Source organism: Ipomoea triloba, chromosome 10 (genome assembly GCF_003576645.1).
Source record: "Ipomoea triloba cultivar NCNSP0323 chromosome 10, ASM357664v1".
In the NCBI taxonomy this organism is placed as follows: domain Eukaryota; kingdom Viridiplantae; phylum Streptophyta; class Magnoliopsida; order Solanales; family Convolvulaceae; genus Ipomoea; species Ipomoea triloba.
Window position 1 is genome coordinate 26,265,481 of NC_044925.1, and position 27,032 is coordinate 26,292,512.

Genomic DNA, 27,032 nt, shown 5'->3' on the forward strand with positions numbered 1-27,032 from the left:
TAATGTGATCAATGCCGCAACTTGCGCATAAACTAATGAATATATTCATTCTCACCCCCAGCCTCCGAAATAGATAGATCGAGAGATATATTCATCTAATGCAAGACTCCGGCCAACAGCTACCTACGCTCTAATACTAATTGTAAGATCAAACACTTATCAGTAATAAACTGTAGCAGCAGTAAACTGAAAACATGGGAAGAAAAACCTGCGAGTTGAGAACAAACATCTCTTTGGTTGTGTTTCTCTCCTTTCTAGTATGTTTATGCAGTTCCACAGACACCATTACCTTCAACCAACCTCTCAAAGACGGGGATTTATTAATCTCTAATGACAGTTCTTACGCTCTCGGTTTCTTCACCCCCGGGAAATCCATCGGCAAGCGATACGTCGGACTTTGGTACCAAAACATACCAGAAAAGGTGGTCGTTTGGGTGGCCAACAGAGACAACCCCGTCAATGGCACATCCGGAATCCTCTTCATCGACAGCACCGGAAATCTCGTCATCCAAGACAAGGAAACCGGTAATTCTGTCTGGAACACAAGTCTTTCTTTTGAGCCCACCGGGACAAGAGATTATTCCGCTCAGTTAAAGGATACTGGGAATCTGGTTCTGTATCATGACCGGGAAAAACGGGTTGATAAATGGCAGAGCTTTGATTATCCCACGAATACATTAATAGCGTCCATGAAACTGGGGGTGGGCAAGAATAAAAGCTTAAACTGGTTTCTGAGGTCGTGGAAATCCCCGGATGATCCGGGCACCGGCGAGTATTCTGTGGGGATAGATCTCACCGGAAAACCTCAGGCGTTCCTGTACAAGAATTCTTCGTCTCCGGTGTGGAGACTCGGGCCATGGAACGGCATTAGATGGAGCGGCGTGCCTCAAATGACCCCAGAAATCACCCCTTACACCTTCACCGAAAACGACGAGGAGTTCTCGGAGGAATACTGGATTCGGGACCCGTCGTCGGTGTATACAATAGTGATGTTAAACGATTCCGGGACGCTGAACAAGATCATATGGAAAGGATCGGGAAACGGCGAGAAGAAATGGGACGGCGTTTGGTACTATCCCAACGACGAGTGTGACCACTACGGTCACTGTGGTGCGTTTGGCATTTGTGATTCAGCGGGATTTTCCTGCAAATGCGTTTCTGGGTTCAAGCCTAAGTCGAACCAGGATTGGAGGCAAGGGTGCTGGAGAAACCAGACAGAGGTGTGCCGTAATGGTGAGGGGTTCTTGAAGTTGGAGCACATGAAGATCCCGGACACAGAAATGGCGGCGGTGAACACCACCATAGGGCTTGAAGAATGCGGGGAGCTTTGTCTGAGCAACTGTTCGTGCACGGCGTATGCCAGCGCGAATATCAGCGATGGCGAAACCGGATGCGTAACTTGGTATGGTGACTTGATAGATATGAGAGAGTTCACAGATGGCGGCCAAGATATGTATGTTCGAGTTTCTGCGTCTAATTTAGGTATCTTCATTTCAATCTCTCAATTGATTTCTCCAAACCAAACAGGCATGGTTGGTTTAAACCATGAAAATGGGAAAAAGAGAGCAATTAATTTATTTTTTAAATTTTCGGCAACAACTTTCGGTGCCGATGACAATTCCCGGCCACCGACCACGACCAAGTGGTCGCTGGTCACCATCTTTGGCGGAAAGGTTTCCTTCTCCGGGGGAAAGCAACCAGAGCGACCATTTCTGGTGGCCTTCTCCAGCGAGGGCGCCGGAGATGGCGAATGGCAACCGCGGTTGCCATAAATTTAAAAAATGGGTTAATTGATTTTTTTCGGGTTTTAGTGATTTAATTGTTTTGTTTTTTCGAATTCAGTGGCTTATTTAGGAATTATTTGAGTTCAATGGACTAATTGCTTGTTCCCGATGACTTATTTGTAATTTATCCTTTTATTTTATTTTTGTTTCTTTAAAATTTTGTTTTAATTTTTTAATTTTTTAAAGACTTAATAATTATATATTTTTTAATATTTTAATAGTTAATATTAAAATATTAAACATTAACCTAAAAATATCTACAATTTAAAAAATTTAAGGTTATTTATCTCAAAACAATGTCATTTTTAGTTAAATGACCCATTTTAAAAAAGAGAATAATAGCTAATTGACTAACTAGAGGGTTTAGTCGGTCTCGTCAGCTGCCTAGACTATGGATTTTAGTGATACGCTAGACGGGCCGCCTGTGTCTAGGCAAGATTTTTACAACACTGCAAACAAGTCCTAAAGATTGTTTTGTTTAAAATTTTCCTTTTTCAGGTCAACTTGTAAAGGAATCTAAAGGGCTTCATGGGAAATGGCTCATAGTCACAGTGGTTGTAGCGGTTGCCGCTGCAGTGATTCTACTGCTCCTTTGTCTGACACTATTATTGACAGGGAGAAAAGGTATATATATATATATTCTCCTGATGGAGAGCTGCAGGCATGAATTTCTTGAAATTTAGTGAATTGAAATCCTCCGTCGTTTGAAAGGGATTTCTTTTAATGTAGGTAATAAGAAACCAGTAAGCAGTACCAGTTTAGAAACCTATGAAGCACCTGCGGCAATGGGGAAATATGTGGATGATGAAGATGGATCCGCATCAGATGTTTTAACATTTGATCTAAACACTATTAGAGCTGCCACTAATAACTTCTCTGCTGATAATAAACTCGGAGAAGGTGGATTTGGTATTGTTTACAAGGTAATAACTAACTTTCAAAGCACTATTTATTTGCTGCAAATTAATTATGCAGAATTAGTGATCGAGCTTTTCATGTGCTTTCAGGGTAAGTTGCAAAATGGAGAGCTAGTAGCTGTAAAAAGACTCACAAGAACTTCACTTCAAGGGATTGTAGAATTCAAGAATGAAGTAAGGCTAATAGCAAAACTCCAACACAGAAATCTGGTGAGGCTTTTAGGATGTTGCATTCAACAAGGGGAAAAGATGTTAGTGTATGAATACTTGCCAAACAAAAGCCTCGACACTTTAATTTTCGGTAAATATACACTAGCTAAGGCTATACAATATTTTGATTTATGAAAAAATTTCGCACGCATTACTCGAAAGAGGTTATAGTTAGATGAAGTATTGTATGGTTGTACTTTCATCTAGCGCATACTGTAGTATTATATGAACTATAACTTTATTTAATGGTTTTGCAGAAAATGCACAAGGGATGTCTTTGGATTGGAGAAAGCGGTTTGAAATTATCTCGGGAATTGCTGAAGGGCTAGTGTATCTTCATCAAGATTCTAGGTTAAGAATTATCCACAGAGATTTAAAGGCCAGTAATGTTTTGTTAGATGCTGCTATGCAACCAAAAATATCAGATTTTGGAATGGCTAGAATTTTTGAAGAGCAACAAGTTGAAGCAAACACAAATCGAGTAGTTGGGACATAGTAAGCATATATAATGTTTCAATTCCCCTTCACTTGTGAGTTAATATATATTTGAAACAACTAACTTTTATGCCTAAAACATTTAATATTGTTTCATCAATTACTTTCATAGTGGTTATATGTCACCGGAATATGCAATGGAGGGCCTCTTCTCAATAAAATCTGATGTATTCAGCTTTGGTGTTTTGATGTTGGAAATCGTGAGTGGGAAGAAGAACAAATACAGGCACAACGAAAACTCTTTGAATTTAATAGGAGATGTAAGTGCATCTCTATAAGTGCTATATATACAATATATTTATTAACATACATTATTCTTTCCAAAAACATTGAAAATATTTGTTTGTTACACATTTGCAGGTATGGGATTTGTGGAGTGAAGAAAGAGCATTGGAAATAGTGGATCCAACATTAGGGGAGTCGTATGATGGTCAAGAAGTTTTGAGGTGCATCCATATCGGGCTGTTGTGTGTTCAACCGTATCCAGATGACAGGCCAACAATGTCAGAAGTGATTTTCATGCTAAGTAATGACACAAAACTCCCTCATCCTAGAGCACCAGGATTTATATTCAATCAAGGGAGTTTTACTACTGCTCCATTCTCATATTCTACAACTGATGGAAATCAATCTATTAATAGCATGTCATTTACCGCAATGGGCGGTCGTTAATACTCACCCCGCTTATGTCTTAATGTTTGTAATAATGTGATTGTCACCCGGTTTGATCGCCCTAAGGAGCTGTTTATTGGTTTTTTTAAAATTTTAATCAGTCAGTTATGAACAACTTAAGATAATTTATATTCTTATAATTTTTTACCCGCTAGGATTACAATGTGGACGTTATCTAAAGTGCACCTTTGAATAGCTGCGACTTTTCTATAAATAAAAGAATAATGTGATTGTTTAAGTAGTAAATCTCTGAAAGAGAATATGATCGAATATTATATTGGGTGTTCGGAAGTATGTCTCAATGTTGTCATGTCTTTTAAGTTTTACCTATACATAAAATGTACATAAGTCTTCAAATTCACCTCGGTTAATTAGAGTATTGAGCATTATGTTTGTTTGTTTAACTTTTATAATGAATATAGATGAGCTCGGTCAATTTGAGTATTGATCATCATGTGAATTGTTTGCTAATTAACATCTCTATTGGATTGCTTTTAGACTGCTTAATTCAATAAATATTTTTAATAATATATTCTACAAAGGAGACTTCTATAACAATTAATAACTACAAAATCAAAGAAGAGATGATTAAGTGGGTGGATCTTGATTATTATATTGAGTTACAACTTTAATCTTTTCAAAATCCTTTATTTTTCTAGTATAGTTTATCTTTCATGTATAATTTGCACACTATTACACACTCTTAAATAGATCCAAACGGAACTATGGATGCTATAAGCTAAACGTCATATTTTGTCCTACCTAAATTTCATTAAAATTGTCTTAAGTTTAGGGATGGCCCTAGGCAATTGCAGGCTGGGCCAATGATGGAATATATATATATATATATATATATATATATATATATATATATAAACACGGATGATGTGAGAACCACATTCTCAGGAGAGGAATGTGAATCTATCTTAACCGTCCATCGGTACGTCCAGATCTAAAGAATCATAAACAATTTTTAAAAAAAAAATGCGATGACATTTTTGTAAATAATTCAAACTTTGAAGTGCAAGTAGCAGTTTCATAGAGTTCACATAAGTGCAAGTAAAAGTTATTACAAGTGTAACAATATAATATACACCGAGAACCAATATTAAGTGTACATAACGTTATCATTTGGTGCACCAATGTGAAAAGGTAAATTACTTGCACAATTAAGTGAAAATGGTTGCACTTTTAAGTGATTTTGGTTGCACATTTTATTTGCACCAGTTTCTTGCACTTAGTTACTTGCACTTTTAACACATGTTACTTGCGCCAAAATTCGAGTTATTTTAAAAATTGTTGCCACATTATTTTTTTTTAAATTACATTTGATCTATTAGATCTAGACAGATGGACAGTTGTGATTGGTTCTCATTCCTCTCCTCAGCTCGCGTTCTCACCTGAACGCAGTTGTGGTTGGTTCTCATTCCTCTCCTTGGCTCCTGTTCTCACCTGAACGCCCCCTTACAGAACTCTGTGTTCACAACTTCATAACTCTATATTCAAAATTTCATAACTCTATATTCAACAGTATAACACAATTTTTGAATCATATAACAAATTGTGAATATAGAGTTCAAAAATTTTGAATATTAAGTAATGTAATTTTGTATATTGAGATCTAAAATTGTGAATATAGAGTTCTAAATGTGAACATATAATTTTAAAATTGTAAACATGGACATGGGTCCACCTTGCAAGGTAGAAACGGGTCCATAGCATAATTTGCCACAATCCATGTTATGTTCTTCATCATATAACATGAACCCTAGTTGATTCCAAATCCATCATCATCATCAAATGTTAATTAAAAGAGTTAATTCCATTTTAGGTTCTAAATTTATATGCGATAATCCACTTTTAGTCTTTTTTTATTAGAACATCCTCATTTGGTCCTAGTATTATTGTGGCATAACCAATTTTAGTCCTTCGACAACAAAATCGTTGAAATATCGTTAAATATAAAGATATTTTAATCTTTTTTATACAAAGTATGTTGAACTGATATATTTTTTATGTTTATTTTTTTAAAAACATTCATAATTGAAGACCGAAATGCTCTTGTATTTAACGATATTTAAACTGATTTGTTGATAAATGACCAAAAATAATCATGTTACAATAATACTATGACCAAAAGTGAATGTTCTAATAAAAAAGACTAAAAATAGATTGTCATCTATAAATTTGGGACAAAAAATGAAATTAACTCTTAATTAAAATTAAACATTGCAAATCCACAGTACGTCAGTACGTACGCTTGATTCATCATCAAATGTTATTTAAAATTAAACATTGCAAATCCACAGTACGTCAGTACGTACGCTTGATTCATCATCAAATGTTTTTTAAAATTAAACATTGCAAATCCACAGTACGTACGCTTGATTCATCATCAAATGTTATTTAAAATTAAGCATTGCAAACAGTACGTACGCTTGATTCATCATCAAATGTTAATTAAACATGAATTATGGCAGTGGCAATCCAATTTGATTCCATCACATCATATGCGCTTATAATTTGAATGATTAACAATGAAGAAGTGCATGTAAATCAAATCAATTAGCTAAAATTTATGATCATGAACTTTTAATTAAAACAACCTAACCTGAATAATCAAGAATGAATTTTTAATTAAAACAACCTAACCTGAATAATCAAGAATGAAATCAAGAATGATTCATCTCTCTGATCTGTAAGTCTTAATGATATGGAGATTCAAAAATTTATGGCACGTTTGATTCGCGGAATAGGCCTGGAATGGAATAGCATTCCCAGTAATAGGCCTATTCCGCTGTTTGATAAAACCTCATATTCCCAGGAACATGGTTCCTGGGAATGACCTATTCCCCTTGCAAGGGGAATAGAGATTCCTAGGGTCCCCCTAGGTATTAGGTTATTCCTGAGTTCTCAGAAATAAGCTAATGTTATTATTTCCAATTTTACCCTATGGCGTTTTAGAAAAAGATCTTCTTTTTTCCAAAACGCTCCTATATTATTTAAAAAAAAAAAAAACTTATAACTAAGAGCAATTAAAGCTCCTTAAATGAAGGAGCTTTTGGCTCTTTATGATTTCCTCATTCTATTGTTAATTTCAAAAGAGAAGCAATGCTTCTCTTATATAGAGGACTAGAGGAGCTCAAATGAGCTCCTCTTCTTGAGTTACCGATGTGGGATCAAAAACTCCCATTAATGTTTTAAAAAAATTTTTATATATAATTTTGTTTTTGTATTATTATTATTATTATTATTATTATTATTATTATTATGTTTTTCTTATTATTGTTATTAATATTATTATAAGTTTTATTTTATTATTACATAATACTAATAATATTAGAATATGAATAGTGTGATGCCACCATTCAAACTTGTTGATGAACAACATGAACATTAATCGAACTTAGAATCAGCAGCATTAGATGAACCAGGTTCATCAGCTTTGAAATTTTTCTTCAATGTATTCTTCTAAATTTCTCATTTTTTTTTACAAATAATTTATTTATATATATAAATAATTATATATATATATATATATATATATATATATATATATATATATATAAACTGTTGCGGCTGCGGCGTGGTGCGTAATAGTAATAGTAACAGTAATAGTAATAGTACTAGTAATAATAATAATACTAATAATAATAATACTAATAATTATAATAATAATAATACTAATAATAATAATACTAATACTACTACTACTACTACTAATAATAATAATAATAATAATAATAATAATAATAATAATAATACTAATAATAATAATACTAATAATAATAATTTTTTTTGTATAAGGGCATTTATGTCTTTTGAATATATATTCCATTTCTATTACTTTAACCAACCAAAAATTCCCAAGTCTATTCCTTCAGCGAACCAAACACTATAATACAATTTCTATTCTATTCCTTACCTATTTCATTCCTTATGGAATAGTATTCCTATTCCCTCCAAATTCATTCCGTGAACCAAACGTGCTGTTAGAGAGACTAGAAAATCTTATCATCCATAGAGTTTGTCTGAGTATTTATGGATGTGATGGGAACCTAGTGAGAAACCTCCTTTTAGGAAATTCATAACATTTTTCATTATACATCTTTTAGTCCTTATAAACTTAAATTTTAATAGAATGAGAGGGAAGGAATTTCGCCCTAACAATTCTGATTTTATTCATCACTAATCTATCATCCTGTTGCCAAGCACCTTGTGCTCAGATGGCAGAGTAGTGGCTCTCTCATATGGAAGGTCACGAGTTCGCTACAATATAATAGAGTCCCTTATGGAATTTTTTTTTTTAGAATTGCAAAATTTATTATATAAATCAATATTAGTAAATAATTATTTTTAACAGGGTTTTGGAATCTGGGTAGGGATTACGTATTACGGGCGATTGGCGATTGATGATGCCCGAGACCACGGGGTTTGACATTTCTAAAAAAAGACAATATATGGAGCGGAATAATAGAGTTGAAGTTGAGTTAGTGGAGTAAGTCGAACGGAATTCTGAATATTACTCCACCAACAAATTAAAGACAAGAGAGAAACAAACAAAAGGGCTGGGAATTCTTTTTTTTTTTCCTTGTCTTATCCTGCCAACCACTTCCCCTCCTTTTCTGCTTAATTAGTGCTGCCGACTTTGCTTTTCACATAGGAGGGACCCAACAATTATTAACAAATAAAGGAAAAGATCAATATAATTCAAGTGATGAATTTGTAAACAGAAAAAATTTTAAACTTACAAGTTACAAATAATTGAATTTAATAATGGTCGTAAGGAGTACTATAAATAATCCCAAAAAAAAAAAGAAAATTTTATCCATTAAGTTATCCATTAAGTTCATGTTCTTACCTAACACCCAAAAAGAAAAAGACAGATTTTGTATTTAACCCTTCAAGTTAGCCTCCACCCAATAATTCATAGTATATTATGGCCGATGATCGAGGGTGAAAACAGTAACCATGAAAAAGTCATACTGTGCATGTACTAGATGTTGAAGTAAAACATATTAAAATTAGGCCGGCTTTCAGCGCCACATCATCTTCCAGCATATCTTTTACCTTCAATAGTACTGTAGACGTACGGCAGTAAACTGAAAGCATGGGAAGAAAAACATGCGTGTTCGGAACAAACATCTCTTTGGTTGTGTTTCTTTCGTGTCTAGTATGTTTATGCAGTTCCACAGACACAATTACCTTCAACCACCCTCTCAAAGACGGGGATTTATTAATCTCTAATGACAGTTCTTACGCTCTCGGTTTCTTCACCCCCGGGAAATCCATTGGCAAGCGATACGTCGGACTCTGGTACCTAAAAATACCAGAAAAGCTGGTCGTTTGGGTGGCCAACAGAGACAACCCCGTCAATGGCACATCCGGAATCCTCTTCATCGACAGCACCGGAAATCTCGTCATCCAAGACAACAAAACCGGTACTCCTGTATGGAACACAAGTCTTTCTTTTGACCCCACCGGGACAAGAGATTATTCCGCTCAGTTAAAGGATACTGGGAATCTAATTCTGTATCATGACCGGGAAAAACGGGTTGATAAATGGCAGAGCTTTGATTATCCCACGAATACATTACTAGCGTCCATGAAACTGGGAGTGGGCAAGAATAAAAGCTTAAACTGGTTTCTGAGGTCGTGGAAATCGCCTGATGATCCAGGCACCGGAGACTATACATTCGGAATAGATCTCATTGGAAAGCCTCAGGCTTTCCTGTACAAGAATTCGTCTCCGGTGTGCAGACTCGGGCCTTGGAATGGCCTTAGATGGAGCGGCTTGCCGGAAATGACTCCAGAAATCACCCCTTACGCCTTCACCGACAACGACGAGGAGTTCTCGGAGGAATACTGGATTAAGGACCCGTTGTCGGTGTATACGATAGTAATGGTAAACGACACCGGGAAGGTGAATAAGATCTTATGGAAAGGAAACAACGACAGCGAGAAGAAATGGGCCGGCGTGTGGTACTTTCCCAACGTTGACTGTGACCGCTACGGTCACTGTGGTGCGTTTGGCATTTGTGATTCAGCGGGATTTTCCTGCAGATGCGTTTCTGGGTTCAAGCCTAAGTCGAACCAGGATTGGAGGCAAGGGTGCTGGAGAAACCAGACAGAGGTTTGCCGTAATGGTGAGGGGTTCTTGAAGCTGGAGAACATGAAGATCCCGGACACGGAAATTACGGCTGTGAACACAACCATAGGGCTGGAAGAATGCCGGGAGCTTTGTCTGAGCAACTGCTCGTGCACGGCGTATGCCAACGCGAATATCAGCGATGGCGGAACCGGATGCATTACCTGGTATGGTGACTTGATAGACATGAGGGAGTTCACACATGGCGGCCAAGATATGTTTGTTCGAGTTTCTGCGTCTGATTTTGGTATCCTCATTTCAATCTCTGAAAAAATACATTCAGCCATACTAGAGACTATTTTGTTTTAATTTAATTTTTCCTTTTCAGGTCAACCTATAAAGAAATCTAAATGGCTTAATGGGAAATGGCTCATAGTCATAGTGGTTGTGCCTGTTGCCGTTGCAGTGATTCTACTGCTCCTTTTTCTGACACTATTATTGAAAGGGAGAAAAGGTATTATCCTAATGGCCGGAGAGCTTCAAGGCATGAATTTCTTTAAATTTTGTGAAATAATCCTGGTTTGAAAAGGGATGTCTTTTAATGTAGGTAATAAGAAACCTGCGGCGGCAATGGGGAAATACGTGGATGATGAAGATGGATCGACATCAGATGTTTTAACCTATGATCTAAACACTATTAGAGCCGCCACTGATAACTTCTCTGCCGATAATAAACTCGGAGAAGGTGGATTTGGTCCTGTTTACAAGGTAACAATGTAACTTTCGCAGCACCTACTATTTATATATTTGCTGCAAATTAATTATGCAGAATTAGTGAGCTTTCCAACTGCTTTCAGGGTAAGCTGCAAAATGGAGAACTAATAGCTGTAAAAAGACTCACAAGAACTTCACTTCAAGGGATTGTAGAATTCAAGAATGAAGTAAGGCTAATAGCAAAACTCCAACACAGAAATCTGGTGAAACTTTTAGGATGTTGCATTCAACAAGGGGAGAAGATGTTGGTGTATGAGTACTTGCCTAACAAAAGCCTCGACTGTTTCATCTTTGGTACATATCCACCAGCTAATTAATGCTATATATAGATCATACTGTAATATTATATGAACAATAACTTTATTTAATGGTGTTGTAGATAATGCACAAGGGGAGTCTTTGGATTGGAGAAAGCGCTTTGAAATTATCTCGAGAATCGCTGAAGGGCTAGTGTATCTTCATCAAGATTCTAGGTTAAGAATCATCCACAGAGATTTAAAAGCTGGTAATATTTTGTTAGATGCTAAAATGCAGCCAAAAATATCAGATTTCGGAATGGCAAGAATTTTCGAAGAGCAACAGGTTGAAGCAAACACAAATCGAGTAGTTGGGACATAGTAAGCATATTGTTTTGATTGCCTTACACTTGTGTATGAATATTTGAGACGAACTAACTTTTATGCCTAAAACATTCAATATTGTTTCATCAATTACTTGCACAGTGGTTATATGTCACCCGAGTATGCAATGGAGGGTCTCTTCTCCGTAAAATCTGATGTTTTCAGCTTCGGTGTTTTGTTGTTGGAAATTGTGACTGGGAAGAAGAACAAATACAGGCACAATGAGAACTCTTTGAATTTAATAGGAGATGTAAGTGAATCTCTATACGTACTATACAATATGCTTATTAACATACATTATTCTTTCCAAATACATTGAAAATATTGATGTTTAATTTGTTACACATTTGCAGCTTTGGGATTTGTGGAGTGAAGAAAGGGCACTGGAAATAGTGGACCCAGCATTAGGGGAGTCGTATGATTGTCAAGAAGTTTTGAGGTGCATCCATATCGGGCTGATGTGTGTTCAACCGTATCCTGGAGACAGACCAATCATGTCAGAAGTGATTTTTATGCTGAGTAATGACACAAAACTCTCTCGTCCTAATAAACCGGGATTTGTAATCAATCAAGGGAATCCTACTACTGCTCCTTTCTCATATCCTACAACCGATGGAAATCAATCTATTAATGGCATGTCATTTACTGCAATGGACGGCCGTTAATTTTCACCTGGTTTATGTCTTAGTGTTGGGATAATGTGATTGTCACCTGGTTCGACTACCCATCATAGGAGTTGTTTATTGGGTTTTTTAATTTCAACCAATCAGAGTTGTAGACAATTTAAGATGGTTTATTTCCTTGCGATCTTTTGTTAGTTACGGTTATAAGGTGAATTTTACCAAGAATATAATGGACTTTTGGATAACTATGGTCTTTTTCATGAATAAAATAAATAATAATATGATCGTAACAAAGTCAGTAGTACTCAAAATAATGTGATTGTGTAAGTAGTAAATATGAAAGAGATTAGGATAGAATATTGGGTGTTCGTGATATGTCTGAATGTTTGTTTATTTCTTTAATAATGAATATAGATTTGAGTATTGAGCTCGGTCAATTTGAGTATTGATCATCATGTGAATTGTTTGCTAATTAACATCTCTATCGGATTGCTTTTAGACTACTTAATTCAATAATAAATGTGTTTAATAATACTCTACATAGGAGACTTCTATAACAATTAATAATTACAAAATCAAAGAAGTGACTAAGTGGGTAGAGCATGATTGTTGTATTGTGTTATAACTTTCGGTCGAATCCGTAGCAGAGAATTCTCCTAATATAATTTATAGGTAGACCCAAAATGAGCTTATGCATGGATGCTATAAGCTTCATTTTTTTTTTGTCGAGTTCTACTATGTGGACTCCCAAATTCTACTTCATCAATTATATTCCATAATGTGGCAAGTATGAATAGGGCATTTCATCTTGTGGATCCGGAAAAAGAAAATGTGTGAGAGGGAGTAAAAGTTAGAATTTAGGAGTACAAATAGTATTTTATTTTTTTAAAATTGTCTAAGTTGATCCTATTTAATCTTATAAAATCACATATATTTTTATTATAATTATATATTATATATAGTATATCAAGAGTATTAGGTTTCCCATTTCTCAAGATATGTTTTATCTTTCAATTCGGTCTTTTTCACATGCCTATAGAGTCTAAATGATAGCAAAAATGCAAGAAATTGTGCAATGCAGGTCTCTAATTAATGTCTTTTCAATTAAAAAGTGACAAAGACAGTAATTGAAAAGAAAAATGTGTTCTTCCTCATCTAAATTTTTCCTTTAATATAGCTTCCATTCATTGCACCTTCAATTCATGAATTGACTAACACCACCACTAATTAAAAAGAAAATTTAGTTATCAATTAAATAACGTTAAGTGATAATGAATGGATTCGAGAAGAAAAATATGATAAGTATCTAGTATTACTCAATTGAAAATCAATTCAACTATTTTCATAAAAGAAAACTAAAAGATATTGGAGTTCTAGACAATTGAGAATCGATTCAATCATTTTTCCAAGTAAACAGTAGTAAATTGTTAAATGTTCTTGTCAAATCTCAGAAATTAGTGTTGTCGTTCCGCTCCATCAACGCCTATTATCGCTTAGTATACAACACAATCATTTGGAAAATGTTGTGCTCTATTCTCAACATCCATCGTGATTTCATTGAAAGCTTTAAAAAAATGTGATCCACTTTTTTATTTTCTGAATTAATAGTCATAACCAAAAGAAAAAATAGTCATTTCTCAAGCTTTAAAAAACATAACCCCACACTCATCATCCTCAAGAAACTTGTCCTTGTCATTGCCTATTTGCCCAGGCCAGACAGCAGTCGGCAAAGTCTGCACACATCTATGGCTAAGAAGTTTGGAGAAATTAAGGGTTTTGAATGTGTGAATGAACAATTGAACATAAACTAACATTAATGCAGAGGTAGGCGCAGCTGGAGCCCGGCGTTGAAATTAAGGCCAAAATCGGTTGTAACTTGTAATAGGCATGCATGGTTGATTGGTAGTCTACAACTACTCAAATAGCCAGAAAGGAGCCATGACAAGTGCAATTTATATCATGTACCAGTCCACCTAGAATTTATACTCGTAAGATATAGAATTTCATAACATAAGACAAAAAATAACAACACATGGCACATATGCATGTTCTATATTTACATTTTTCAAATCTGATTTAGGTACATAATTTGTGTTCATAGACACAAAAATTCACACAACTACTAATTTATTTCAAAGTACAGAATTCATGTTCTTAAGGTACATAATTTCATAACACAAGTCAGAAAAACTCATGACATAATTAAGACACACCAGGGTTACTTATTTTTCAAATCTGATTTAGGTACATAAATTTGTGTAATAGACACAAAAATCACACAATTACTAATTTATTTCAAAGTACAGAATTCATGCTCTTAAGGTAATAATTTCATAACACAAGACAGAAAAACTCATTACATAATTAAGACACACCAGGGTCCACAGTGCACTGTAAACTCTAGTCTATAGTATACCCTAGTCTATTGTATAAGAATCAGCTGTCGTGTGTGAGCTACACCCAATGTGGTGAGTTGCTTGTAGGGCAATGATCATCTCATCTACTGTGATTTAACATCTACTATCCCGTCAAATCGAGGTGTAGGCCTGAAAGCTAGGAATTTGCCTGTAGAGTGTGGACAAAGAAGAAAAATTTTAAATGCAATGTAATTAATGCTGCCAACCACCGAAATGGTGGATAAAGACGATCGAGGAAGCAGTCAATATATATGAACAATGAAAATGATTGCTCAGCGCTAGTTAATTTCCACTTGGGGAAAAATATTGATCTATTATCCAATGATTTTGGGGAGTTTAATTTAATCGATCTTCCATGGGCAAGACACTTTTTTCTTTGCACATGGTATGAAAATTCAATTTTTTTTTTATGGGTTGTGATAAGAGCATCCACACCATGGATAATAGGAGAATCATGTCAGTGTGAAAACTAAGATTAAGAACATTGAACTGATGTAGGAGATATTTAGAGAAGAAAGAATTCATCTGCTAAAACATGGATATTGTCAGTTTTGACAGAATTAAAAAAAAATAAATAAATAAACCAAACGCGCACTTCCCGCCCCAAGCGGGCGCGTGTTCCACACGCGCCCGCTGGGCGAGTCAGAGTGGCGGCTGCCACTCTGACTTTTGCATTGCTTTTTAATTTGTTTTTTTTTTTTACAAACTGTCAGGCTTTGTGATTATTTTCTTTTTACTTTTTCTTTTTTTTCCTTCTCTCCATATTCTCTTTCCTAATCATACTTACAAAAACTCCTCAATAACCGCGAAAAAACTCCACTGATAAGGATGCTCTACGTATAGTTATCGGAAATAGCACTAGCTTATTATCGTCTCCACATTAATTTATACATGAGATTTTCAAACATTTTATTGAATTTTCTAGTGAAATTCAAGAGGATCAATCTCGTGAAATCACTATTTTGTATAAATACATATATGAAAAATGCTATTTTTTTCTTATATATAGTTAAACTGTTTGGTAATAATCTAATAGCATAGCTTAAAATGTTAGTATAATTATTTGATTTACGGGAAAGTATGTAGTTATTACTTGAAAAGATGTTCTTGGTGAAGTCTATCTAGCAATCTTAACCAGCAAATGACCATAAGAAGATAAACTAGCATAGATGTCTATCAAATCAAATCAGCTAATAGTTTGGTTTAGTTAGTACTTATAGTATGAAATAGTATGAGTCTCATCAATGTTGACGTTTTCTGTCTATGTAACCTTTCATCAACATTACCACGCCAACACTCGATTACAATTACGACTTCACGTGTTTATATGCAAACAAATAATGAGCAAATTCAAAGGTGGAAACAGTCATTCAATCAAAGCCAGAAAAAAAAAAACCAATCTTTTAGTTATTTATGATTTGCGGTTTTAATTTTACATCTAAAAGTTATAAAACATACGCTCATTTTTACAAGAATGTAGAGCTAATTTATGTTGACTTGTTTGTTCTTTCATAAATGCATTATTAAATTAATTTTGTAAAATCATTAATCATGTATTGTGTCATTGTTTGTTGCAATAATTATACTTTACAGATCCAAAAAAGGAAGAAAATTTTCAACAATCTAAGCTAATTGAGCTTCTAGCATCACTTCTTTCTGCATGTGCCGTGCTTCGTTGAAGTTATATAGATCGACGGCAGTAAACTGAGAATCTGGGAAGACAAACAAGAATGCTCGCAACAAAAATCTTATTATCGGTAATACTTCTTTCATTCCTAGTATGCTTTTGCTGTTCCACATCCACAGACACCATTACCTTCAACCAAACTCTCAAAGATGGGGACTTGTTAATCTCTAAAACGGAATCTTTTGCGCTTGGTTTCTTCTCGCCGGAGAATTCTCCGGGGAGTAAGTACGTCGGGATTTGGTATCAGCAAATCCCGGGAAAGACAGTTGTTTGGGTTGCTAACAGAGACCGCCCCGTCACCGGAGAATCCGGAATCCTCTTCATCGATGATTCCGGGAATCTTGTGATCCAGGACACGAGTACCAATATTTCTGTCTCTGTAACGAACCAGACTTCTCCGGCGACGGGAATAAAAGGTTTTTCTGCTCGGCTACTGGACACCGGGAATCTGGTTCTGTATCATGACCAGGAGAGTAAATGGCAGAGCTTCGATTATCCGACGAATACGTTACTGCCTTCCATGAAACTCGGGGAGGACAAGAAAACCGGTCTAAACCGGATTCTTCAGTCGTGGAAGTCGTCGAATGATCCGTCTATGGGTCAGTATGTTTTGGAGCTGGATTTCACCGCGGCGGCGGCTCAGGTGTACCTGAAACGGAGTTGGGGCCAGATATGGAGATCCGGGCCGTGGAACGGAGATGGGCTTAGCGGCGTGCCGGAAACGGCCCAAAACGGCTTCAATTTCAGTTACACAGAAAACGGAGACGAGGTCACTATTACGTATTCTCTCCGGGACCCGTCGGTGCCGTCCATGTTCGTGTTGAATGAATCTGGGACGGTGAATTGGCTGACGTGGCAAGGGAATAAGGGATGGGTGAGTTCATGGTCGGCGCCGCAAGACCAGTGTGATTCCTATGGCCGTTGCGACGGTTTCAGTAATTGCAACCCCGACAGCTCGTCGGGGGTGTTTGAGTGCTCGTGCCTTACCGGGTTTCAGCCGCTGTCGAATCAAGAATGGAAAGGGTGCGGGAGGAATAATACGATAGATGTGTGCCGGAACGGCGAGGGGTTCTGGAAGATGACGGGGGTGAAGATCCCGGACACTCAAACGGCGGTCGTGAACAGGACGGTTGGGCTAACAGAATGTCAGAATCTTTGTCTAAACAACTGTTCTTGCAATGGATACGCCAGCGCGAATGTTAAGGGAGGATTGGGGTGCTTTGTTTGGTATGGTGAGTTGAAAGATATGAGGGAGGTCACTAATGGCGGCCAAGATATGTTCCTTCGAGTCTCTGCGTCTGATTTAGGTATCTTTCTTCTTACTATACCCACAATTTGTTGCAGAAGAATTAGCTTTTCATATGAACTGTTTCAGGAGAATCTTTGTTTCAATTCTTGTTTTTTCAGCTCAGCTTAAGAAGAAATCAAAAAGGCATATTTCGAAAATGGTCGAAATCATTTTGGTTGTAGCTGTTGCAGCAGTGGTGGCTCTTCTGGTCTGTTGTTTGATTATCAAAATGAGAAAACGTAAGACACAACTGCAGCTGTCCTCTGTAAATTCTTTAGGATAGATGTTTTCTTTGAGTGGTGAAACTGTGAAAGAAACTTACTACCGGAAGGTGTACACCAGTAAACCTCCTTCTGTGGTCCGGACTAGGAAGGACCATGAGATAAAACAATCTAGGTTGCCTGTAGTTGTGCCTGGTGACCTAGTCAGCAAAGGATCACAATGAGGTAAAATAACAGGTTACCTATAATTACCCTAGCCGACAAAGGACTATAAGGAAGTAAAACAGCCTAGGTTACTTGTAGCTAACCGATCTAAACCAATAAGGCCAATATAGACTGCTCTCAACAAGAGTTAGACTTGTAACTTTGTAGTTACCAAGTTTAACAGCCTGACTAATTTGGCTGGGTTGGATATTCTTCCTCTTACTGAGAGATTCATATCTGTTAATGATCACTGCAGGTAAGAGAAAACAAAAGAATACTAGGGACCTGAACACCTGTTCACAATCCTATGAAGGGTCTTCAATGGGGTTACTTGTAGATGAAACTGGATCCACAGATGTGTCAATCTTTGATCTAAAAACCATTCAATTTGCCACTGATAATTTCTCTGCTGATAACAAACTCGGCCAAGGCGGATTCGGTTCTGTTTACAAGGCAACAATCTTCTCCTCATCACTGGTTTTTTTCTTCTCTTCATGATTATATACCAAGCTGAAAGTTGAGCTTTGCATGTGTTTGCAGGGTAAGTTGCCCAATGAACAACTAGTGGCTGTCAAAAGGCTGTCAAGAACATCAGGGCAAGGGATAGAGGAATTCAAGAATGAAGTTACACTAATTGCAAGACTCCAACACAGAAATCTTGTGAGGCTTTTAGGATGTTGTGTTGAACAAGGAGAGAAGATGCTGGTGTATGAATACATGCCTAACAAAGCTCTGGACAACTTCATATATGGTAGATATATACACCTTTTGTCATTCACTAATCATTCAAGTTCTTACCAGTTATAATATATAGTACATTATGGTTCTACAGATAATACAATGGGGAAGTCTTTAGATTGGACAAAGCGGTTTGAAATCATCTTGGGAATTGCTCGAGGGTTATTATATCTTCACCGAGATTCTAGACTAAGAATCATTCACAGGGATCTGAAAGCCAGCAACGTTTTGTTAGATGCCTCCATGAATCCGAAAATATCAGATTTTGGAATGGCTAAAATTTTTGGAGGAGACCAAAACGAAGCGAACACAAATCGAGTTGTTGGAACATAGTAAGCATTGCATGTCCCTTCCTTTGAGTATGCAATTTGATGTTTTGAGACTGACTTTTATGTTTTCATTGTTTGATTACATGTACAGTGGTTATATGTCACCAGAATACGCAATGGAAGGTCACTTCTCGGTGAAGTCTGATGTCTTCAGTTTCGGTGTTTTGTTGTTGGAGATTGTGAGTGGAAGGAAGAACAAAAGCCCATTAAGACAAACCTCTCTGAATTTAATAGGAGATGTAAGTGCATCCCCACATAGAAATTGTAGTCCTATGTTAGACAAAACTTCATAAATACTCATGTTAATCATACATATATCTCCAGGTGTGGGATTTCTGGAGTGAAGGAATGGCATTGAACATAGTTGATCCATCACTAGGGGAGTCATACGATGGTCGAAAAGTCTCGAGGTGCATCCATGTCGGGCTATTGTGTGTCCAAGCATCAGCAAATGTCAGACCAACCATGTCAGAAGTGGTATTCATGCTATGTAACGAGACAAAACTCCCCCGTCCTAATCAACCCGGATTTATTCTATTAAGACAACAAGATCATTCTGCTGGACCCTCCTCTTCAAGCAATGGTAGAAGCCAATCTGTTAATAGCATGACAATGACTGAAATCGATGCTCGTTAAATAGTACTCGATCTCATGTTATTATATTGTTCTTTCAATCTTGTTCTGATACACACTATTCTTGTAATTGTAAATCATGTACACTATGAAAATATACATGTTACCTTCATCCTTTTGATCTGTCTGTGGAAGCATTCTTTTGAGGACTAGAAATGGCATTAGCTACAGAACTCGACCTGCATCATCGGGGCGCCATGACAGAAATTGTCAACTTATTTGCAGAGCAGATTTGAACTTCACCTGCTGCATTAACCACAACAGTCCTCCCAGCAGTGAAAGCGGGCTGTTTTGGTGATGCTAAAGTCGCTTGGTCATTACTCAGCATGGCAACAACTTCAGACATAGCGGGTCTATCTGCAGGGCGTTCTTGTACACATAAGAGGCCTATAGCAATATATCTGTCTGGACTGGCTGAGGAACCATGCACTTGCAGTACTGGATCTAGAAGCTCGAGTACTTTGTCGTTCGTCCATAGCTCCCATGCCTGAAACCAAAAAAAAAGCCAAGGGTTTGGCAACTCAAGTTATCAAGAGAAAAATTATTGAGAGCCATGACAGGCTCAAGGAAAAATTGGAAACTAACATGTCCTAGAAGACTAAGACAGTCTGCGCCATAAAAGCCAGTATTCTTCTTCCCGCTTATGATCTCCAGTAGCAGAACTCCAAAGGCAAAGACATCGGACTTTACTGAGAAAAGCCCTTCCATGGCATATTCTGGGGACATATAGCCACTGCATTTGACAAGGAAGAGAATTCTATTACTGAAGAATTCTTGCTACAAATAAAAGCTAGATTTTTTTCAAGAAGAATGCACGTACTAAGTCCCAACGATGCGGTCAGTATTTGCTTGCAGCTCATTTGCCCCGAAAATTCTTGCCAACCCAAAGTCAGATATTTTAGGATTCATTTCTCCGTCCAATAAAATGTTACTAGCTTTAAGGTCTCTATGAACAATTCGAAGTCTTGAGTACTGGTGAAGATAAAGAAGCCCTTGAGCTATGCCTTCAATGATGTGGACACGCTTTGCCCAATCCAATTGCTCCTGATTCGTAGGCACTGGCGTGCAGTTCATCCAGACAGAAAACGTTAGTTACCTTCAAAAAAATCATAGCAGAACAAGATTAACTGTTCGAGAACGAACCAAATAGGAAAGAATCCAGGCTTTTGTTAGGCATGTACTCATAGATCAGTATCATTTCCTCCAGCTCAATGCAGCACCCGAGGATCCTTACAAGATTCCTATGTTGGAGTTTGGCGATTAGTTCTGTTTCAGTTCTGAACTCTTTCAACCCTTGTCCCGACCTTTTAGAAAGCCTTTTTATTGCAACTAACTGGTCATTGAGTAATTTCCCCTGCAAAAACAAAGGACTAATAAGAATTTTCTGCATTTTTAGCAATGAGAACTGACACACTGTATGGTTGAATGTATCTCTCCCAAACCTTTTAGCAATTGAACTTCAGACCAAAATAGAACAGAATAGAATAGAAATAGAGAGTTCCTAAAAGAACATATGGTTCAAAAGAGGTATTATATTATTACCTTGTATACAGGCCCAAAACCTCCCTCTCCCAACTTATTGGCAATAGAAAAATTGTCGGTGGCTAAAGCTACACTTGGAAAGCTGAACATTGGAAGTTCATAGTTCTTATATTTGTCCATTCCATTACTATCTTTGAGAGTGCTACTAGCATTAGGTACAGCAACATCACCATTTAAATCAAACAGCAAGAGATTTTGATTTTGATTTTGATTTTGAGTTGTTTCCTTCACGCCTGTAGATGCAAGCAGAGGCTATCAAATGCAGAATATAATGCTCGCAACAAAGGATAGGATTGGATGCATGCAATGTATGCTGATCGCGAAGCACAAAGGTGATATGGTGCCTAGAAAGTGAATTTTACCTTTGCGTTTGAGGTTTCTTCTCCAGAGGTAACACAGACATGTAAAAGAAATAAAGATTACCGAGGCAATGGATGCTGCTATAGCTGTGACTGGTGATCTTTTATGTCCTACACAAAAAAGACAGAAATTTAATTTCAGTTGAAAGAAAGCAATGCGAATATATTAATATGAATAAAGAGAAAGTCTAGCCTGTTGGAGGAAGAACACTCGCGCCTGTTGGAGGAAGAACACTAGTATCATTTTCCGGATACTTAAGAAACAAGTCTCCTAGAGCAGAATGATTTCCCAATTGCTCCAGATCTAAAAGTTGTTCATTCCACAATAAGCATCGCCCATTACTACTGTATGCATAAGCATTGCATGTGCAATCATATGAGCATAAAATCCTACACCTCTCGGTGCTTCCAACTTCCAAAGGTTGAGAAGATGTAGGCCATTTTACATTACTTATTTTAAGGAATCCATCTTCCCCACCTACATTGCTGTTACACTGCAGGGGACGTTTCCTCTCACACCCGTCAGAGAAGTCGCGTAGATCCCAATTTGTATTGGATTTTGGCTCAAAACCAGGTAAGCATTTGCACACTGGACTTGAAGAAATGTCACATATTCCATAATCCCCACAAGCACCGGATATTTGACATTGGTCAGAAGGTATTGTAAAGAAAACACCCCAGTATTTAGTACTCTCAGACCAGACTAGGAGCTTCATAATCCCTGAGGGAGTTATCAGAATTCTAGATGTAATGGAGTCATTACCAACATTGTACAAAACATATTTACCATCGAAACTGAAGTTAAATGCATTGTAACCTAACCTCCTAGGAATGAACTGGAAACCCTCCCCATCCCAAGGCCCACTCCTCCAGACTGTTTCTGAGCTATCCTTCATCACAAATTCACCATTCCCATTTGGATCCATTTGCAGTGAGAACAATCCTGTTCCAGGTTGATCGTTGTCCCTCCACGAAGAAAGTGTTATGTTCTTTCCACTTGTCTCATCAAACCCAAATTTCATGCCGGGCAGCAAAGTATCTGTTGGATAATCAAAGCTCTGCCAATATGTAAACACATCATTCTTCACAACAAAGTTTCCAGTGTCAAGAAGCATTGCCTCAGTGGTATTCGATACTGTTGAGGATACATTGGTAAACCAGATTAGTTGTCTGGCATCATTAAAAAGCTGTAGATTGGCACCGAAAAGCATTAGTTTTGCATTGCTGCTACTGGAATTAAGGATTGGGTTATCCCTATTTAAAACCCAAACTACTGTTTGAACTGATATATTGGCATACCATATACCTACATATATGTCATTACTGGAATTACCCGGATGGAAGAATCCCAATTCGAATTTTCCTCCTGGGGAGATTAAACTCTGTCCTAGAGAAAGAGATTGACCTAGTGAGAGGGTGGCTGACCTGGCGCCGATGCAACTGGCCTGAAATAACACCAACAATGCTGCCCAACGAAACAACATATCCATTCCCAGAAAACTCAAGAAAACCTATGAACTCTGCCACTACATACAACCTAGCAGCTGTATGTTCCAAATGGCAAGAAGTTAAGTGTGAATGGAAGAGAAAAAGCCCGCTCAGCTCATATTTCTTATAGTCATTGTAAATACAATTCAATTATTCAATCTTTGAAAGGAAGATCAGAGACATGGAACTTCAAAGATGACGGCTAGCTAGCTAAGAAATATGATTATTCATAAACGTGCACTATCTGAATATGTATATAGGATTATTCAATTCATAGCTCACCGTCCAGTTTATATATAAACTAATAAGACTAATTGACTGCTCTTTAATTTGTTGGGCTCCCTCCTATCTGGCATTTATTATATTAAATTAAATGAATTGGGAGAAACAAAAGGTTTGGGAAGCACACTGATAGTTTGGCAGCAAGTGGATAAAGTTAAGTTGAAGCAAGTTGGCAGCAATTTTTTTAACACTTTAGCAAGTGAAGGAATCATTGCTTATCTTTATTCCCATTTCCCATTCATTTTGGCAGTAGGCAAGGAGAGGAGAAGAAAATACTCTCCTTAATTTTTCATTCTCCATCTTTGCCGCAGCAAGCTTGTGGAGAAATTTTTGCCTTCCTTCTACCGTGAGTTTGCCGAGCTTCTTAGGTGCTATTTTGATCAAATATTCAAAATTTTGGAGGTCAGCTTGTGTTTATTTTAGGCATTTTTTTTTTTTGGATATTTTCATATTATTTGTATTCATTTTCATCTTGTTCTAGATAGTTGAATATTTTGAGTACGAGATAATCTTCTTTTTAGCTTGTGAATGTGAAAAAATGTTTTTTAGTCCAGAGATGTACGTATTTGATGATTTATAGATGTATGGCTCGTAGCCTGAACATTTGTATCTAAAATTTGTTATAGTGAAAATTTTGTTGTTGGTGGTTCCGTAGTTTTTTCCGATTTGAGATTTTTCACGTAAATTATGTGTCTTGGTATTGATGTTTATTTTTGGACTATTGTGTATTATCTAGTATATATGCACCTTCTCATTTTTGTGATTCCTATCGTCACAAGAAATGAGGTTTTCCCCTTAGGAGTTAAACTTGTAACATTATGATTATCACCTGAATAGTCTTACCAACTTGATTGAGATTGTTTCAAATATTTCCTTTAAGTACTATACGTAAATTCATTATTTAATGTGAGCGGATTGGCCAATTAATATAAAATGTTTATAGTCTTATTAAAGTGAACATTGAGATAAAACTAAAACAATTTTTATTAGAACTTTAATAAAAATACAATTTCCATATCTAGTTTATCGTTTTTGTAAGATATATTTAATATAAATATATCTATAGTAATTGAGAGGAATTAAAGAGAAGGATTATGGATGGAAATGAATTTATTTCTATTTGCTTCTGTACGTACACTCACACACAGACCACACTTTTTTTTAACAAAGAAAGGTTTTGCTTTGCATTATTTCTTCACTCCATTACAATTCCTACGGCATTACTACAACATATATAAACATAGCAAACAAAGATGACAAAACATAATGTCATACTCTTAGACAGCACACATGGTGGTAAGATGTTTCTCTCTCTAGAAAGATATTCTTCCATTTCTCTCTAGAGAGCTCCACCCAATATGGGTCTTCGTCTTCTGTATTAATCCTTGATTCATTCTGGGTTTTGGTACTACGTACTTGTGTTTTTCTCTACATTGATTTTAACTTCTGGCTTTGGTGTGGATGTTGGCTACTTGTTTTTGGATGCCGAGAGCCGGGTCAGGTATGCTCTACTCTTATCTGACCTTGTTAGTGTGAAGCCTGTGGGCATCTATGCTTTGGTTTTTTTCCGTTTAATTTGTTTGTGGAAATCGTCTCTGTCTCTACGACGTATATCTTGTCAGTGGTTTCCGGCAGTTATCTTTTCTCTTCTTAGAACCTTAGTAAGTATGGGAACGTATGGCCTCCCCTTTTCTCAAGGTTCTATTGACCTAAATATTGCTGCCAAAGATGTGGGTCTTATTTTATCACAAGAAATTCAGTTTGGAAGTCTAGTACCTGCTTTATCTAGAACTCATGAGTCAAGAGATTCTCTGTCTGATAATGGAGAAAATGGAGATAGTGAGGGGAATGAGGTGGTTGATAAGAGAAATATGAAAGTGACCAAGAATCTTTTCTCCAACCAGAATAATAGTAGGCCTTCCTTCTCTATCCGAGAGCCTGAAGGAGATGATTGTTTATTGGAAATGTTAGAGTCGGATAGTGATATTATTGATCTGGGGGAGGATGAAGTCTTCAACATTGAAGAGGAAAAATTCTTTTGCTTGTTAGGAAGGTTTGCAGGAAGGTTTCCAGGAGTTTTTGCTATCTATCAACTTATTAATTACTGGAAAGTTAATTGTAAGTTGGAGAAAGTAGCGAATGGTCATGTTATCTTCTGGTTTAAGAATGAAGCAGATAGAGATAAAGTAGCAGGAGAAGGCCCCTACTTTATTTATGGTAAAAGATTATTTCTTGATTTCCTTCCGGATGGTTTTGTGCTTAAAAATGAGGATTTTTGTGTGTTACCAATATGGATTCGTCTGCCTGGATTACCTAAAAAGTGTTGGCATGTCAAAGCTTTAAGTAAAATTGCAACCAGAATTGGTAAACCTATTTTTATGGACAGACACACGAAAGAAATGAAGAAATCTGATTTTGCTAGAATCCTTGTTGATGTGGATTGCTCGTTCAAGCCTTGTGACTCCATCACTTTCAGAATGCCAGATGGATCTTTATGGACTCAAAAAGTTTTTTATGAATACCTACCTCTATTCTGTTCTAGATGTGGAGGGGAAAAACATGTTAATGCTAGCTGTCCTTTGAGTCGAGTGGAAAGAAATTTGCGTCACAGAGAGAAAGATAAAGCCTTGCATAGTCCGGTAAAAGATGCCCAAAATCTGGAAGATGATGTGATACCATATGAAATTCAAAATAGTTTGAATATTCCAAGTGGAACTGATGCTCTAGAGATGAGACCTGAAAAGTCTGACTCAATCCCTCTTACCTTTGAAAAAGGAGAGACATCACATGCTAATCTTAAGGGTGTTTTTGGGGATAAGGAAAGCTTGTCTAATGAAGGTGAACATTGTTTAGTGGGAAATAGTGGTGAGGACCACGTGAATCAGCAAGGCCTTTGTGATAAAGACTCTAACATTTGCAATGAGGTGGCTGATTGTCGTCGTCTGAGGTGTTTGAGATCATCCGACCTAGAGCTCATAAAAGCTTTGTATTCAAAACTATTTGGAGAGGCTTTATTCCACCGAAATTTGCCTTTACTTCTTGGCTTTGTCTTAGGAATCGTCTTCCAACTAAAGACAACCTCAAATTCTTGGATATTGAGGATAAATGCACCTTATGTGGGAAGGAACCGGAGAATGTTAACCACCTCTTCTTCTCTTGTGATTTCTCAAAACAGGTTTGGGAAGAGGTTAGAGCAAGACTTGGGATCACTAGAAAGACATGCTCAATCAAAGGGGCTATCAAGTGGGCATATAGAGATGCACGTGGATCTCGAATGCATTCAAAAATTGGTCTATTGGCTATTTTATGCTCTGTTTATTATATTTGGCAAGCCAGGAATGCAATGATTTTTGAGGGAAGCCAAGCTGTGGTGACAAAAACCATATCCATTATTCTTCTTCAGGTGTTCAAGATTTTTCATAATCTTGCTCCATGATCCTGAGATCACTCTTGAATGTTTCTGTTAGCAGAAGGGATCTTGGGGTGATGTTTCTCTGCCAGTATTGTATTGTATCTCTTGTTTGTGGTCTTTGTGTTTTGAAAATTCCTATTTGGATGGGAGCAGATTTGTATTTTAGGCTCCTTTGCCTAAGTAGTTGCTTTTCAGATTTACTCAAGGGTTGTATTCAGATTACAACCATCATTGTTTTTTACTAGGGTA

The 27,032-nt window shown here is 36.8% G+C and overlaps 3 protein-coding genes across 4 annotated transcripts; 2 read left to right on the plus strand and 1 right to left on the minus strand.

The window, feature by feature from the left end:
• LOC116033394 lies at positions 1-12,428 on the plus strand. Its single transcript, XM_031276139.1, has 14 exons — positions 1-1,482; positions 2,283-2,408; positions 2,514-2,707; positions 2,792-3,002; positions 3,169-3,406; positions 3,519-3,666; positions 3,767-4,070; positions 9,178-10,473; positions 10,555-10,680; positions 10,774-10,934; positions 11,024-11,234; positions 11,320-11,557; positions 11,663-11,810; positions 11,914-12,428. The coding sequence occupies exons 1-14, from the start codon at positions 195-197 to the stop codon at positions 12,223-12,225; spliced, it is 5,001 nt and encodes a 1,666-aa protein (XP_031131999.1). The 5' UTR covers positions 1-194; the 3' UTR covers positions 12,226-12,428.
• A 3,513-nt stretch (positions 12,429-15,941) lies between these two features.
• On the plus strand, positions 15,942-19,818 carry LOC116032539 (G-type lectin S-receptor-like serine/threonine-protein kinase At1g11410). 2 transcript variants are annotated; one of them, XM_031275145.1, is made up of 8 exons: positions 15,942-15,956; positions 16,194-17,594; positions 17,695-17,814; positions 18,257-18,453; positions 18,541-18,751; positions 18,833-19,070; positions 19,159-19,306; positions 19,392-19,818. In XM_031275145.1, exons 2-8 carry the CDS (start codon positions 16,331-16,333, stop codon positions 19,701-19,703), a joined length of 2,490 nt encoding a protein of 829 aa, XP_031131005.1. In that variant the 5' UTR covers positions 15,942-15,956; positions 16,194-16,330; the 3' UTR covers positions 19,704-19,818. The 2 variants fall into 2 exon arrangements, with proteins under 2 accessions (XP_031131005.1, XP_031131004.1); XM_031275144.1 differs by lacking the exon at positions 15,942-15,956 and having other exon boundaries at positions 16,014-17,594.
• On the minus strand, positions 19,764-23,090 carry LOC116033395 (receptor-like serine/threonine-protein kinase SD1-7). The gene is made up of 7 exons (XM_031276140.1): positions 21,795-23,090; positions 21,605-21,712; positions 21,243-21,475; positions 20,844-21,054; positions 20,521-20,758; positions 20,286-20,433; positions 19,764-20,187 (listed from the first exon to the last, which is right to left on the minus strand). Exons 1-7 carry the CDS (start codon positions 23,083-23,085, stop codon positions 19,885-19,887), a joined length of 2,532 nt encoding a protein of 843 aa, XP_031132000.1. The 5' UTR covers positions 23,086-23,090; the 3' UTR covers positions 19,764-19,884.
• Between the last annotated feature and the right edge of the window lie 3,942 nt (positions 23,091-27,032).

Excerpts from the sequence above, each read along its gene's own strand:
- LOC116033394 (XM_031276139.1), top strand. The coding sequence starts at position 195 with ATGGGAAGAAAAACCTGCGAGTTGAGAACAAACATCTCTTTGGTTGTG. Across the intron at positions 1,483-2,282 it reads AGTTTCTGCGTCTAATTTAG|GTCAACTTGTAAAGGAATCT; the intron begins GTATCTTCATTT and ends TTCCTTTTTCAG. Across the intron at positions 2,409-2,513 it reads ATTATTGACAGGGAGAAAAG|GTAATAAGAAACCAGTAAGC; the intron begins GTATATATATAT and ends CTTTTAATGTAG.
- LOC116032539 (XM_031275145.1), top strand. The coding sequence starts at position 16,331 with ATGCTCGCAACAAAAATCTTATTATCGGTAATACTTCTTTCATTCCTA. Across the intron at positions 17,595-17,694 it reads AGTCTCTGCGTCTGATTTAG|CTCAGCTTAAGAAGAAATCA; the intron begins GTATCTTTCTTC and ends TTGTTTTTTCAG. Across the intron at positions 19,071-19,158 it reads AATCGAGTTGTTGGAACATA|TGGTTATATGTCACCAGAAT; the intron begins GTAAGCATTGCA and ends TTACATGTACAG.
- LOC116033395 (XM_031276140.1), bottom strand. The coding sequence starts at position 23,085 with ATGTTGTTTCGTTGGGCAGCATTGTTGGTGTTATTTCAGGCCAGTTGC. Across the intron at positions 21,055-21,242 it reads GTTTTGGGCCTGTATACAAG|GGGAAATTACTCAATGACCA; the intron begins GTAATAATATAA and ends TTGTTTTTGCAG. Across the intron at positions 20,759-20,843 it reads CCTGGATTCTTTCCTATTTG|TGCCTACGAATCAGGAGCAA; the intron begins GTTCGTTCTCGA and ends ACTGCACGCCAG.